General features: G+C 39.4%; 1 protein-coding gene across 1 annotated transcript in view; it reads left to right on the forward strand.

Annotated features, from left to right (window-relative positions):
* Nucleotides 1-14868, forward strand: part of tpk1 (thiamin pyrophosphokinase 1) — a 69735-nt gene that overhangs the window by 24668 nt on the left and 30199 nt on the right. Inside the window, exons 5-6 of the mRNA XM_084341016.1 lie at nt 6769-6841; nt 10138-10233. Coding sequence (XP_084197142.1) covers nt 6769-6841; nt 10138-10233 — 169 coding nt within the window. The remainder of the gene's footprint in view (nt 1-6768; nt 6842-10137; nt 10234-14868) is intronic.

Raw genomic sequence — 14868 nt, forward strand, 5'->3', positions numbered from 1 at the left:
CAAATATACTGTAATCAAAGTTCCACAGCCTGGGAACTGTTGAACTGTTAGGGTATCAAGTAATGCGTGATCTAAAAAACAAGATCACAGGCCAACAATACCGGAGATTACACTGCAAATTAAACAAGGCAAGGGGTTTGAGAGATTCATGGACCAGCTGACGACTGGCAACTAATGGCTCTTCCTCCTAATTTCTTTCAGTGCTGTTAGAAAGTTCATTTACATTCAACATATTTTTTTTTTTTGTGATAGTATAATTTGTTTAATATGTAATGTTACTGCAGTAGATCTCCTCTGTGTGCAGAAACTACAGTTCTTAAAGTAATTAGCTGCTATTACTGATTTTAATTCTATACTATCATATCATTTTTGTCAAGGTCATAGCCAAACTAAATTTCTTAATTCTTTTCCTTCTATTTTTAGACCAAGTTTTCGTCTCACTAAACTTTCTATTCAGTGGAAGCTTTGAGAGGCAAGTGATGAAAAAAATAATGTTTTTTTTTTTCTGTTTCCTAACAACCCAATTACCAGGATAAATGTTGGCGTGTGAATAAATGTGTTTGCAAACCACGGATATACTGAAACTTAACATTTATTTATGTTGCAACTTTACATTTCTTGAGGTTACATTTTTTGTTTTATATCGTTTCAACACTGTGCGTATGGTCTGGTTAGATTTAGGCACAAAACAAGTTGGTCGGGAAAGGAAAAGATCATGATTTTGCTTAAAATACTTAATTTTGTCCCCATAAATAAGGCTGGAGATTGTTCCGAAGTCTATAAAATATATGAGGAGCGAGCATGGTTCTGATTAGGATGAGAATAACAGGGTAGGCAAATAAGAGTCAGAATAAGGCGGCTCTTACAAAAAAAAGCAGTGGGATCTTCTTGTGGCCGAAACAATTATTGCAAAAACAAACACTTAAAAAAGGGAAACAAATAAAAGAAAACTTTTTGAATCAAGGGATTTAGGACAGAAGGTGTCATTCACTGTACAGATTGTTAATCCCACTGAGGCAATTGTGATTGTGATTTTGGGCTATATAGATTAAATTGATTTGGTTTGATTTGATTCACCAGTTTCACTGATGAAAAAGTTAAGGAGTGATAATCCTGGGAAAACATTTTTCTTTTTACAACTGTTCTTCAGTCATAAACTCAGAGAACCACTTATATTAGATTTTGAAAATAGATCCACAGATTATTTATTTCTCACTTGCCTCTCAGGACTTCAGTGCTATGCTATTAACACTCCATGTAGACTTTGTCGATGATAGACTAAGAACTCCCCCCACTCTGTGTTGGAAATTGACATGCTGAGTTGAGTTGATGAGCATGGGGAAATGTGTCGTACCTTTTAATGTGACGGCTTTGTAGTTTTGTTATCACATAATGTGTGTTGTGCTGTCATTAGTTTTTGTTAAGTTTATTGTATTAAAATTGTAACAATTAAGGTCAATTAAAATTACAATTACCCCCTGCTTTCTCTCTAGTACACCTCCTAGCCCTAGTAATAATTCTGAGAGTTAATAAAGTAAGGGTGTATGTGTGTTTTGGGGATGAGAAGTCTGTTCAATTATGACAATGTCTGGTTATTAGTCAGACATCCTACAGGCATTGAGCTGATTAACTTTTGGATAAGACAGTGTTGGATCACGAATCACTGGATCACTCTTGGATGAACAAATCCAGGTACTGCAGGCACACAAATACATCATCATACAGCCAACCATGGGCAAACAAGTGTTTTTAATGGTTTCTATACAGATGAACATGAGAATGTTAGAGACACTTCAGCATGCAGGTAAGCTCACACTCATGCGCCCCGAGGTCTTGCTTATTAGAGTCTTTGTTGCAGGGGGATAATAAGATCTCTGTTAGCACTGATTGGTTGTTCTTCATGCCTACCTTTGCAGTACTGCTTTATTATGAAACCAGACATGGAAACCATATCTTCACACTAACAGCTTAGAAAATACTGCTCCTTACATACACATACAGACTGCATAAACAGAGAGCTATCGCCTTCTCTCTCTGACAGGAATGTTCTTTTCAGTGGTGGCCTGTAGATTTTTGGCTGTTTTCACCAATATCTGCAACAGACCTTGTTAATTCCTACACCTTGGGAATGCATGTTGCCTCAAAACACGGGTGTATTTGGATGAATGAAACGCATACATATTCATAATGCAAAGCTGGCTTGCACATATATTCCCAAACCTTCTTCCCAGTTTAATTTTCAGTTGTAATCCCCTTAATTGCTTGTATTATCATGGTATTTCTACCAGATTTATGTAGTTAACAGCTAATATTCTGTATTAGTTCAATTTGTGATCACTGTGCCTGTTCAATTTTGGGTTGTGTGAGTCAAAAACCATGGGGGAAAGTAGGACTGTGTGAATTAACTTTTTGCCAGTAAAATGCATTTTGATTTTCTCTTCTTTATTTCATAATCAGTTATACAAATAATGTGCATGAACAGTGGCCCTAAGTAAACAAACAACACACTTTCAAACCCAGCTGTCCAGGTTTATTTACATCCTCAAGCACACATGTTCCCATAAAGATGAGTGGTAACATACATTAATTACATGCAAAATGCACTGATACATGCTATATTCTCAAGGCTTATTACTTCTCCACTTTGGAAATATGGATGTATTTGAAATTTGCATTAATGAAGTCTGAACGTATGTTGTTTTCATGTTGTATGAAAGGAGTGTGGTCCTTTAACGAGCACACATTTGTTGTTTTCTCCCAATTGTCCTCTTCACTTTCTGTTATTGAAAGAATTTAATGAGCATCATCTGTTCGGATCAGCAAGAACTGCCTCTAACCTTCTTCAATAATGCCGTGTTCAGACCAAATGCGAAGAAGATATTTGCGTCGCCAGTAACGCAAATACAAATAACCGCAAACCCCATCGGTATGAACCCAAAACGAAGAGATTTCTCTGTGATCTGACTGCAATAAATGGATCAGAAAGACACCGAAATAACAACATCATAATGCTGCCTTGTAAAAAGCCTGAATTCATGCTTTGTCAGTTCTTTCGGACAGCTTTTAAAATGCTTGTTCCCTGAATGTAGTTTGGATTGATCAGAGCTATGCTGTGCTGAGGCGTATTTCCAAAACTCACCACTTAGTCTTACTTTCTTGGTCACTTCCCTCCACGGCAGCTCCTTATTTGTCCCGTCTCAGTATGAGTAGATGTGTGAGTAGATCATACAGCTCTGGGTGTCCACAAACGGCCACAATTAGTGATTATTATCCTCTCCTCCACTGCTCATGTTCAATGTCTGGACATCAGTGTGAACATCATCGCTGATAGACACGTGAAAACTTTGCTTGAGTTCAACATTTTCAACTCACACAATTGTCACTTGATGTGATATATTCACGCCATCACTTCACTTTGCGTCACGTCCAAACACACTTACAAAAGTTGATGCTGAATGGAGATCTAAGCAAAAATCACTTTTCATTTGTCCAAAGTTTGTATGTGAGTCTGTTTGGCTCTGTGTGTACAGTTCACATTAGTGTTCATATGAGTCAGAGAGCTGAACGTCTCAAAGTGCTTTGCTTTGGCTCATTTATGTACGTGGGTCGTTAATGATATCATCCAAAATAATTCCTCCACCCCTTCACCGGCTCTCTTCCTCTGATTGGGAGATGGGAGGAATGAGAGGGAGTAATCCAGGCCACATCTCTTCAATTGATGACAAGACAAGAGAAGTGAGAAGAGTGTTCATCATGCTTTCATCCAGGAGATGATGAAAGATACGAGAAAGGGGGAGAATATATAAACAAAACAACATTTAGTAGTAATGATGGAAACAAATCGACATTAAGAAAATAAAGGAAAATAATGTGATTCAGATGGAAGGAAGTTGCCTTAATTACACAGAAAAGTAAGTAATGCAGAGCAGAAATGACATAAGATTGGAAGGAAGTGTAAAGGAGAAGGCAGCGTGGGAAGGAGAGGTGTGTGTTGCCTGGGAGAGGAGGAAAAAGCAGGCAAAGAGGATGCAGAGAGGCACACACAAGCAGGCTGATAGACAAACACACATACACACACATACACACATACAGACACAAACAGGCAAAGGTCACACAGCCATCCGCGCCGCCCGATACTCAGACAAACTGGCGGTAAAATGCTCTATTTCCCATCCAAATTAAAGTGTCAGTTAATATTAATGTGGAAGTGAAGACTGTCAGACAACCAACACGCGGACACACAAACACACACACACATACGAAAACAGCATTTACACTCATGCGCACGGACACAAATGCAGAATTTAGAATCTCGCCTGGTCAATTACTATCAGCCGATGGAGTCACGCATACAGGTCACAATGGGATGTGTGTGTGCACTTGTGTGTGTATGTGTAAAGCTCTGATCAGGCCCAATGTCACGTCCCGTCCCATCTGTCACATGAAGGTTATTTCTGAATGGAGATGCAATTGTGGCGTGCTGTATTAAAAGCGGGGGGAGTGTGCACCTGCTTGTGTATACCTTCTTATTTGCAGATTTTTGTGCCATTTGTTAGTGTGTGTATGTGAGTGTGTGTGCGTGCACATTTCAGTGCCTATGAATGTAATGTATTTGTGTGGATGAGGTAAGTTTTTTCCTAGTTCACATTTTTTCCCCAGCTCAGGTAGGGTTTTGTTTCATTGTCTTTATGCTTGCTTGTGGTAGGTGTGTGTGTGTGTGTGCGTGTGTGTGTGTGTGTTAGTGTGTGGCAGCAGATTGCATACAATTGCTGTTCTGTTTGTCTTGCTGTATCTTGTTGGTGTAAATGGGAACGCTGAGGAGGGAGGGAGGGAATAATCCCTCTGTATCTCTTTCTTCAACCGACCGGAACATCGTTCTCGCCTCTTGCTGGGGAGTGCACGCACACACACACACACACACACACACACACACACACACACACACACACACACACAAACAAACACATCGCCCAACCAACCATGAAATCATAATGTCAGACCTGTTAATGCCTCTAGATAGTGGCTACTGCATCCCTGCGTGGTCCTGCACCTTACACATAAACACACACACACACACGCACACACACACACACACACACACACACACAGGGAATAAACAGAGAGCTATCTTTCTCTCTGACAGGAATGTTCTACTCAGTAGTGGCCTGTAGATTTTTTGCTGTTTTCACCGATATCTACAACGGACCTTGTTATTTCCTACACCCTGTGAGTGCAGGTTGCCTCGAAACACAGTTGTATTTGAATGAGTGAAATACTTCATGAAATTTATATTCAGAATGCAAAGCCTGCATGCAAATATATTCGCAAACCTTGTGCCCAGTTTAATTTTCAGTTGTAATCCTCTTAATTGCTTGTAGTAATGTCATTTCTGCCAGGGTTTTCAAGCTAACTAATACTTTGTAGTCGTTCATTTCGTGATCATTGTAGCTGTTCAATTCTGGGTTGTGTGAGTCACAAACCATTTTTTTGCCAAATTTTTATGCCAATACATTGCTGTTGAATTTTTTTTTTTCTATTTCATAATCAGTTATACTTATAGTAAGAGCAATATTTCAAACCCAGCTGTCCAGGTTCATTAACATCCTCCAGCACATTCCTGTTAAGATGAAAGTCAGTATTCATTTATTTCATGCATGCAAAATACTGTCAACTGTCAACATTGATACTATGCTATAATCTCGGCACTTATTACCTTTTAAGAATATAGGGAATTTATTTTCTATTTGAGCATCTGACAACTAATGAACATCTAACTGTGGTTTACAATCAGCACACATTTTATGTTTTCTACCAATTTTCCCTTTTTTTTGAAACATGTTTGAACTTGAGTGGAAGACACAAGACGGGGCATAGAAAATCAGCCAGAAACAGTTTGACTTTGTATAATTTATGATATTGTCTTATAGTATCAGAATTTGGTTATCAGTTGATAGTAACTGTCAATATGAGAGTTTATTTAAAACATTTCAGTGTAGGAGCACACAGATCTGCTTTGTTTTGAATTCGCTTTCTGCTCGAACCCATATCAGTAGTCCGCATAATTAAACCCATTCCAAAAATATACACATGGATTATTTGTACTACCTTTTTTCACCATTTGCTGTTACCATATACTGCATCGATTGAACGCATGTTTCAAAACATCAATTTGCACTCTGACCTGAAGTAATTAAACCAATACTGAGCTCTAATGGAGAATGTAGTCAGTCAGTGTAATGGAACAGGTCAATATCCGATGAACACCAGGTACATTATGCTCTGTTTGTTCCTGTTTCTGTGTTTCTCTGTGTGTGTATGAGGGAGAGAGACAGTGATTTAGGATTAAATTTGCTTCCAGTCCTATCATTACTCTATTGTGTTTATGTGTTTGAGTTGGATGTATGTATCAAACATATCAGATTTGCTTGTAAATCTGCTGCTGTGTACATTTGTTTGTGTGTTTTCACATCAATCTGTGTATCTCTGCAGTCAGCCGTGTGTGTGTGCGTGTGTTTGTGTGTGTGAGTAAGAGGGGCAGCATCAGTGCCACAGAGAATCACCCTGTCAGTCTCCATGTCTCTTCGTCTTTCCCCCGGCGGCGTCACTCTTCTCCCTCGCTGCACAGATCAAAGAGCTGACACATGCCCCCGATGTCCCCTCTCTCCTCCTCTCTTCTATCTCTGCCTCACACTCTCTGTCTCTGTCTTTCTCGCAATCGTAACCCTCTCCCTCTGTCACTCATCCTCTCTTTCTATCCTTTACATCCAGCTTCCTCCCTGACTATATCAGCGGGGATTTTGATTCCATTACTGCGGAGGTCAAAGCTTTCTTTTCAGACAAGGTGAGTGGAGCACAACTTGCACACACTCCCAGAGCTACAGGTGTACACACAGAGACACATATATAAAAAGTAATAGGACTTCAGACAGGCATAACTTGAAAGTTTGGACTAAAGAACTTCACGCTATTCTTGGCTTGAAACTGGACCCCTCAACCACCTTGACATAACTTCAGCTCGACGTTGACATATCCAACATGGATTCCTCTGAGATGAGACCTTTCCCATCTGATGCAAAGTGCCATCACACTGCAGAGCAGTTAGACATCAGTTTGAATTCACTACCATCTTAAAGCTTACGGTTACATTTGAAAGTTGCTGCTTTATGTTCACTATAGCTGCATATTGTGTGAAGACAGAAACGAAGTAAACCATTGATTGTGTACAGGACTTGTAAATAAGTGCACATAAATCATCTCCATTTCTGATTAATTCCTTGGATATTCAACAAAAGGAATGCAACATAGCAAAAACTGTAGCCAGCCTGCCAAACCCAAACTTTGCTTATCTTATTCTAATATGTCTTCTCTGTTACTCTAATTGCACTACCTTGACAATCAGTTGTACTGGTATTGCTGGGCTCAATGCTTTAAAGAGCTAATAAGGGACAAAAGCAGTGAATGTATCAGACAGTTAAGATAAGGGATAGTCGGTAACACAGGAAATGGAGTATTTTTTTGAACTTCTGTGTCCATGTAATATATTCCATTATCATGATGCAGATATGATCCTGAATACTGTCACTGCATTCAGGAAACTTAACCCTAGGTGACATTTTTTGCACTAATATGTCTAAAAACAACTAGACCTTAGTTGTATATTTTGTTAAGTTATGACATTATCCATAAATTAATTCAAGCTAAAGGGTGCGTTTCATTTCGTCACTTGTGGCTCTAACTTCCAAGGAAACATCAGATGATAGGTTAGGGGGTGACGGAGGAAGTCGGTGACCATGACTAAATAGAACGTGAATTCAATTTAAATACATCTGTGAACATTTTGTTTTCATTTTTGTGATTGAAAGACCCCCAGGGGCAGAAATGACATACTGTGCATTTGACATGATTTTAACCATCAAGTGAGTTTGAAAAAACAGGTGTTGCATTGTCATAGAGTTGATGTCACGCTGTCTGGATGAATGCATAAAAGAATATCCAAACTTGACAAGGGTCAAACAGCCTTTTATGCTCAAGACTCTACAGGAGTTCCAACTACAGTGACACGAACATGCAGACTGAATCATCAGAGTGGGTACAACTGTGTGGTCTGACATGCCTTCAGCTGTCAGTGCTCTCCAGATTTAGACCCAGTCATCAAAAGCCACCCCTGGAGGTGGTCAGAGTGACATTTTACAGGTATATTTCACTTTCTGATCATCCAGGTTCAGGCAAACTGGATACTTTTTAAAAAAAAAATTCACATCCCTGTTCTCATACAAAACAACTCTTGTTGCATATTGGGTTGCAAATAGTCTAAATGTCATTACTGGCTTTTAACCTCACAGTAATCGTCTTTAACCTCAGCATAATAGATGTAATGGTGGAGCTTGTTGGGAGTGTTAACACAGCCTGGCAGGAGGCGCTGCTTTGCATTTAACCCAGAGCTAAAGTTCAATGTAATTGTTGGGAATATCTCTGTGTGTTTGATCAGGGGCCATGAGATGAATGCCCATGTAGAAATAGTTTGTACTAAACTAGTTCTTTTTTTTTTTAGAACTTTTCTCTAGTATTTGCTTTATTCATATTGAAATACTGTGCGTACACCCTTTCAGGCCTCTAAAAAATATTCAAAAGGACCAGATGATCTGAGAGCTGAAAGTCACGCTTTGATTAATTTGCTTCCATTGCAAGAAGACATTTCTTCATGTTAATGGGTCACAAGGTGCATACAAACAAAAAGTACAAAATGTATTTTAAGGACCTGCAGATGGGTAATTAAATCGTGTCAAATATAAAAGAATACACATTTCACTGCGGTATTGCATGGGGTAGTGAACAGGAGTCTGCATTTTTGGACAAGTTCTGGTTGTTTACTTGAGAAACATTTTGAAATAAGATGTAAATGTATTACCATAAATACAGTACATATAAACATAGTCTAGACACAAGACGATGCTTCTCCAGAGACCCCTGATGACATCCTACGTCATAGTCCTTCCTCCCTAGCCGTCCATGAAACTTGTTCATACGGCATATTTAGACTAAAGTATCCAAGGTCAGAAAAATAAAATGCAAATTCTCCTATGAAATGGACTACCCGTTGTTTATAACAAGCAAAATGTCAAACCTGAACACTTGAGAGATGAAGCTAGGTTCAATAAATAATAAATACACGGTAAGTTTCACATAAACACACACACCTTAGAGAAAAAAGTGCAGTGTCCGTGTAATCTTTTGCTGTGTTTAGCTGTGTGTTACTGTGATCAGAGCCCCACGGATGCACACAGTTTAAAAAGCAGATCCAATACTTCACAATGCACACGCACAACCACACACACATTATCACACACAAACACTCACATACACAGATATGGGTTGCCTTTAGCTGCGACACCCTCCTTTTCTCTCTCACCCTTCTCCCCCCTCTCTCCTAAGCTGCCTGTAATATTAGTACTTTTTTTCGCAAGTATCACACAGGTTGCCTAAAAAAATGAGCGAAACCGTTTTTTCCATGAGAGAGAACAGACTTTTATGGTAATGCTGTAGGAGCAGAACAATGGGAAAGTTTGAGGCGTTCCCTCAGAGATTTGTCGGAAACGGTGAATAATTCTGCATAAATGGAAAGGAGAGAACAGAAAAGCATCCGCAAGGGAGGGAGAGAGGGGAGGAGAAGCAGGGATAGAGGGGTGAGGGAGGGGGGGGGGGGGGGGGGTGAGGAAGGATGGATGGGATCAAACAGAGCACAGCGAACAAGTTTGTGTGAACTGACTGCACTGTGTGTGTGTGTGTGTGTGTGTGTGTGTTAGGGAAGTTGGTGTACTTTGGGAGGAAAGTGACAGTGTGTGGATAGAGAAGGAGACAGAGGGAGAGAGCATGGTTGTTTACCTGGATGCTGTAGTTTAGGGCCACTGACTGGAGCCTCTGCATTATTCAGCAACACAGCCCACAGACAGCCAGACAAGACTCAAACACTGATTTATACCTCTCTCCATCTCTCTATCTCTTTCTGTTTCTGTGCTCTGTTATCCCCCTATCCCTTATCTCTGCCTTGGTTTTTGTTTTGCCCTCTGCGTGTGTGTACATCTATCTGATTATGTTTTGTTGCCTGTGTGTGCGTCTCCGTTTTTCTTTTTTGCGTAGGGGTGCAAGCTGATAGAAACGGCCAAACAGGACCTCACAGACTTCACCAAGTGTCTTGCAATCATGGTGGAGGAAATTCAGAGACGACAGTTGCAGGTAAACATCCACTGCACATAACACACTGAAACACTCTGACATGTTTCCTGCTAAAGTCCCATATTTAAAAGTCACACTTCCCATTCTTTTTGATTTACAGCAGGTTTAGGTGCTCTATAAATACTGTGAGAGTGTCAAAATGCTGAATCCATGGAGAAGTCAGATACTGTACCTTCAAGCGAGCTGTCACGACTTCCACAAGGTTTTGATGTCACAACTATACAGCCAACACCCTCAGGGCTGTGGTTGCAAAAATTCTGGCGTGATGTAGAAACACTGTGAGAGCTGACCAATCAGAGAAGACTGGGCACTAAAACAGAGCATTCAGACAGAGGGTGAATAGAGGTGCTGCAGCAATGGACTAAGAAACTGGGTCTGTCTAGAGGGATCAAAATCTGCTTCACTAATTAACACATTATATGTTTTTTGTTTAATGTGCTACTTGCTATTTGCTATGCTATATGCTTTATGTTCCTTGGTCTGGACCAGTGACTTCCTGTCAAAAATAGTTTGAATAAAGACATTACTGGTGTACTGTAGTTATAGCACTTGGTAAAATGAGTAAAAAAGAAAAAAAAAGTACAGCTCTTCTTTCCAGCCTCTGAGAGTTTAGTGCCCCTAAGCAAGGCATTCAGTCCTCAGGTACTTAACACAAGCTGTTGAGAGGTCAATAATATTGGACTGTGGTTGGCTGTGGGCAGATCTGAGGTGCGGGCATGTGTGGGTGTATGAATATGAAATGGTGCTGCTGGAAAAGAACATGCATGTTTACTCAACATTCCCTGAAGTGTTTCAAGAGTGTTGAAAAATATCATTGGAATAACATCAGCCACGTTCACACCTACATATAGTATTCAAGTGTAATTGTGGTTTTGCGCTGATGTAAAATGAAATACCTCACTCTTGTTGTGATCTTTGTCAAAGTGTAAAGCATCTCCTAACAACCTGATACCCAAAACTCTGAAATGAGCTGCCAGCCAGAGCGAAGCCCCGTGCTCAGCCAGCTGCTGCAGAGCCCAGACACACAGTGATCTGATCCAGAGATTGACTCCATTTCCATTCTGACTCACAAAATGTCAGCTGAATTGCACAGAATGTACATCACACGATGGGAAAAATATGGAATACAACAAACAGTATATTATCTCTAATGTCAAGAATTTCAACAAATAACATTTCTTAATATCATGGAGAATGATATTTTGTCTATTTATCTATGTATGTGTATATTTATTAGTGTACCTGTCTTCTTTCTGTCTCTCTTTCCCCTCTCCCCGTTTTTCTATCTCTATTTTATCTAACATTAGCCTTTTTTAGCAGCATGCGGAGTGTTGCTCCAATCACTGACAAGTGCCCCAATCACTTCAAATCTTGAGGCTGATGAAACACCAAAGAGGAGATGCTTGCAGCCACACAAAAATGCACTTCATCTCATACAGAATGCACATGTGTTGTCACATTGTGCATTGTCACTTTGTTTTTTGGTGTCTGGCTTTAAGAGAAGATATACTTTTGTCCTTACCTTCCATGGGCCTTTTTTTGTTGGCCTAGCTAATATTTACTCTGCCTTTTAACTAGTGTTTGTCCGTCTGTCTGCCAAAGAGAGATAGGAGCCCGGCAATCAGTTTTTTCTGACATTCTGTAAGAGTTGCTGATGACTTTTTTTGTTTGTTTACCAGGATTTTTCCGCTTTTCCTCACGGACGATGACTCTTATTTGAACTTTTGTTCCCTTCAGCACTTTGTGAATAGGAGTAGCTTACAGAAAAGCAGAACTTTTCTCATCATTTCATATCGAATCTTGTAATTTCCTCTTTTGCTCACCTTCATTAATTTCCAACCACTTAGCCTGTTTAAATGAATTAACACATGGGTGAAATCATTGCAGAGTGATTTGCAGATTACTGAGCGTTGTAATATTGCGTTGTTCTCCTGTTTGGGCTGTTTAAGATTCAACATATTAGCCCCTGAATGTTTTCCTCCTCACAGCTTAGCGCTCGATTTAGAGAATTTATCTCATATTATGTCTGGTGAAATCCCAAAGAATGGTATCAAAGGATTATGGTGTGTGGATGACAATGATGTTTGTTTGTGTGTACGCATATACATATATTTATAAATGCGTGTGTATTTGTGTGTTTACATCACAGTGTGCCTACAGTTGAAAGTGTGTCTGTGTGTGTATATGTCTACATTGTGCAGGTGTTTGCAAAAGGCAAGTTTGTGCGTGTGTGAGCATTTGGTACCTGTTTATTTCTGTTTGTCTATATACTTGTTGAAGTGTGTGTTTGTGCATGTGTGTGTACCCCAACATGTGGTTTGTGCCTGATCGTCTGTCAGTATTCTCACACCTCTGTCCTAGTTAGCGTCTCTCTCCTTGCTTCACTGTTTCAAGCATAAGCAGCATTACCGTTTTCATTTTCTTCTCTCTTTCTCTGCTTATCTGTTCATCATCCCCAATAAATGGATGTGAGTGTTTTGTGTTGATCTCCGAATCGCTCCGACTCCCCCAGCCAATCAGGAGAGAGTACGGCCGGATCTGTTGAGCCAGCTTGTTGAGTTTTATTCATTCAGTCGTGAGATTCTCCTTGCCCTGCTTGTTTTTTTGTTTTTAGTAAACAAACATGAAATGGAAACAAATGAAAATCCAGACTGATATAGAGAGTTTGATATGCGTAGCGGACACAACAGCAGTGTGATGGAAAGCGGAAGATTGAGCAAGCTACTGTGTCATTGGACGCTCAAACACAATACACCTCTAGTCGTTGCTCCTTGTTCTCTTTCACCATTCTTTACTTTCTTTGAGCTTTTCTGTCCTCTGGAACTAACTGATACTCTTCACAGATACTGTTCTCTGTTGGTTTGATCCCTCCACACCTTTTTATTCCTCCTTCTGGCAGCAGCTTTGTTCCTGTCCTGGCATATAAAGAACGTGTTCTTAGTAAGCAGTAAGAACAGTGAGGACATCAGAGTTGAATTTGGAAGACGGTTTGATGGATGGATAAAAGGCGCAAGGCCTGTTGTAGATAAAATATTCCACTTCCACAGAAAAAAATGGCCACTATCTGTATCCTCATTTTTGAAATATTCATTTTGAAAATATGTTTTCAATTTTTTGAAAACTTACATGAATAGAGCGATTTCTCTGTGACATATTTTCAATATCCAAAAACAATTAAGAACATACAGTTTCAATGAGTCACACCATTACACTGGGTGACACAGCCCTGGTACTGTCACTCTGACTACGAACTAGGGTAGGATAGGATGTGCACAATTAGATGACTGGTTGATTAAACATAGCTACCCTCGCATGTCGGCACCAGATACTAGTCGTTACACATTTAAATTGCGTATTGACATAATTTGCACTGATGTGTCAAGTCTCTGAGGCAAATGAAATTGTCTTAGTTGTTGTCATGTTTTGTAGGATAATGTGTGATGTTGATAATGCACAAGGTGCCACTGTTTTTAGTGGCATTTATAGTACATTTTAGTTGCTGAAAAGTGTCATTAACAATTTCAAAAGGCTTGCATAATATACGTAATATTTTTTGACAATGTTTACACCTATAGATTGTGCTCAATTTTGAGTGTTTTGTGAGTGTAATCTTACCTTTAGACAAGTCAATTCATTTTAAGTTTAAACTTCCATTTTAACATCATCAATTGTGTATTATTCTGTGGCTATGAATTGTCCCCATTTAATGCACTATTTACTCCGGTTTGAGTTATGATTTTTAAAATGGGAAATTCAATTACTGAGCCTTTTTTAATGTGGTTATTTGAGATCTGTTTTAAAAGATTTGCATGTTTTGTGGGGGTAAATGAGCTTACTCATGACCCACAGACACCACAACAAGTTGTAAGGTTTTAAGAAACATACTAATCCCTGTTGGTTTTGGTGTTTTCGTGGGATGTGTTGACACTAAGTAAAAAACAAGATAGAGTAACCCTAGTCTTTTTCCAGGTTAAGGTAAAAAAATCTTTTTGTTCCCATCTGTTTGGAGTAACACATGGATGTTCTCTTCGTAGGTTAATGCGGTGGGTTTCAGATTTGGTTATTATTTAGTTATTTTTATTAATCAAAGGGAAGTATTTGACTCAAAGATTATAATTTTTCTACTTCATAACCTCTCTCTCTTTTGCTGTCTCTCTCAGTCTCGCAGAGGGGAGTTTGTTTACCAAGTGCTGTTGTTTACAGTTTCGACGATGTCTCTGCATGTGGGGGCGTCAGCCAGATGTTGAAATAACCCTCAATCTCAGCAGTGGTTAAGTTTTAACTCCATAGCCTGATGCAGGAAGTTGCAATATATTCAGTTCGGTAAACAGTCCGTTCAGGTTATGTACAGTAAAGAGCTACTGCACAAATTTGATCTGAGCTCGTTCAGCTTTTAGGAAACGTTGAATACATTGAACCAAAGGCAGCTCGTTGAAATAGTAAAGGGGAAATGGAAACGCATTTCACAGTGGCGTAGTGGGTTTGCTGTGATGTTATTTACTAAAAGGGTTAATGCATTCACATAAACTTACATAAAAACACTCACAATGCTGTTATCGTTGCAGATGAATGTGGTAAATATGATCTGGCTGATTTGTAGATGTAGGTGTAAGAGCAGCAATTTCTCAAAGTTTG

Source organism: Pagrus pagrus (assembly GCF_965226575.1).
Source record: "Pagrus pagrus genome assembly, chromosome: 20".
Classification (NCBI taxonomy): Eukaryota; Metazoa; Chordata; class Actinopteri; order Spariformes; family Sparidae; genus Pagrus; species Pagrus pagrus.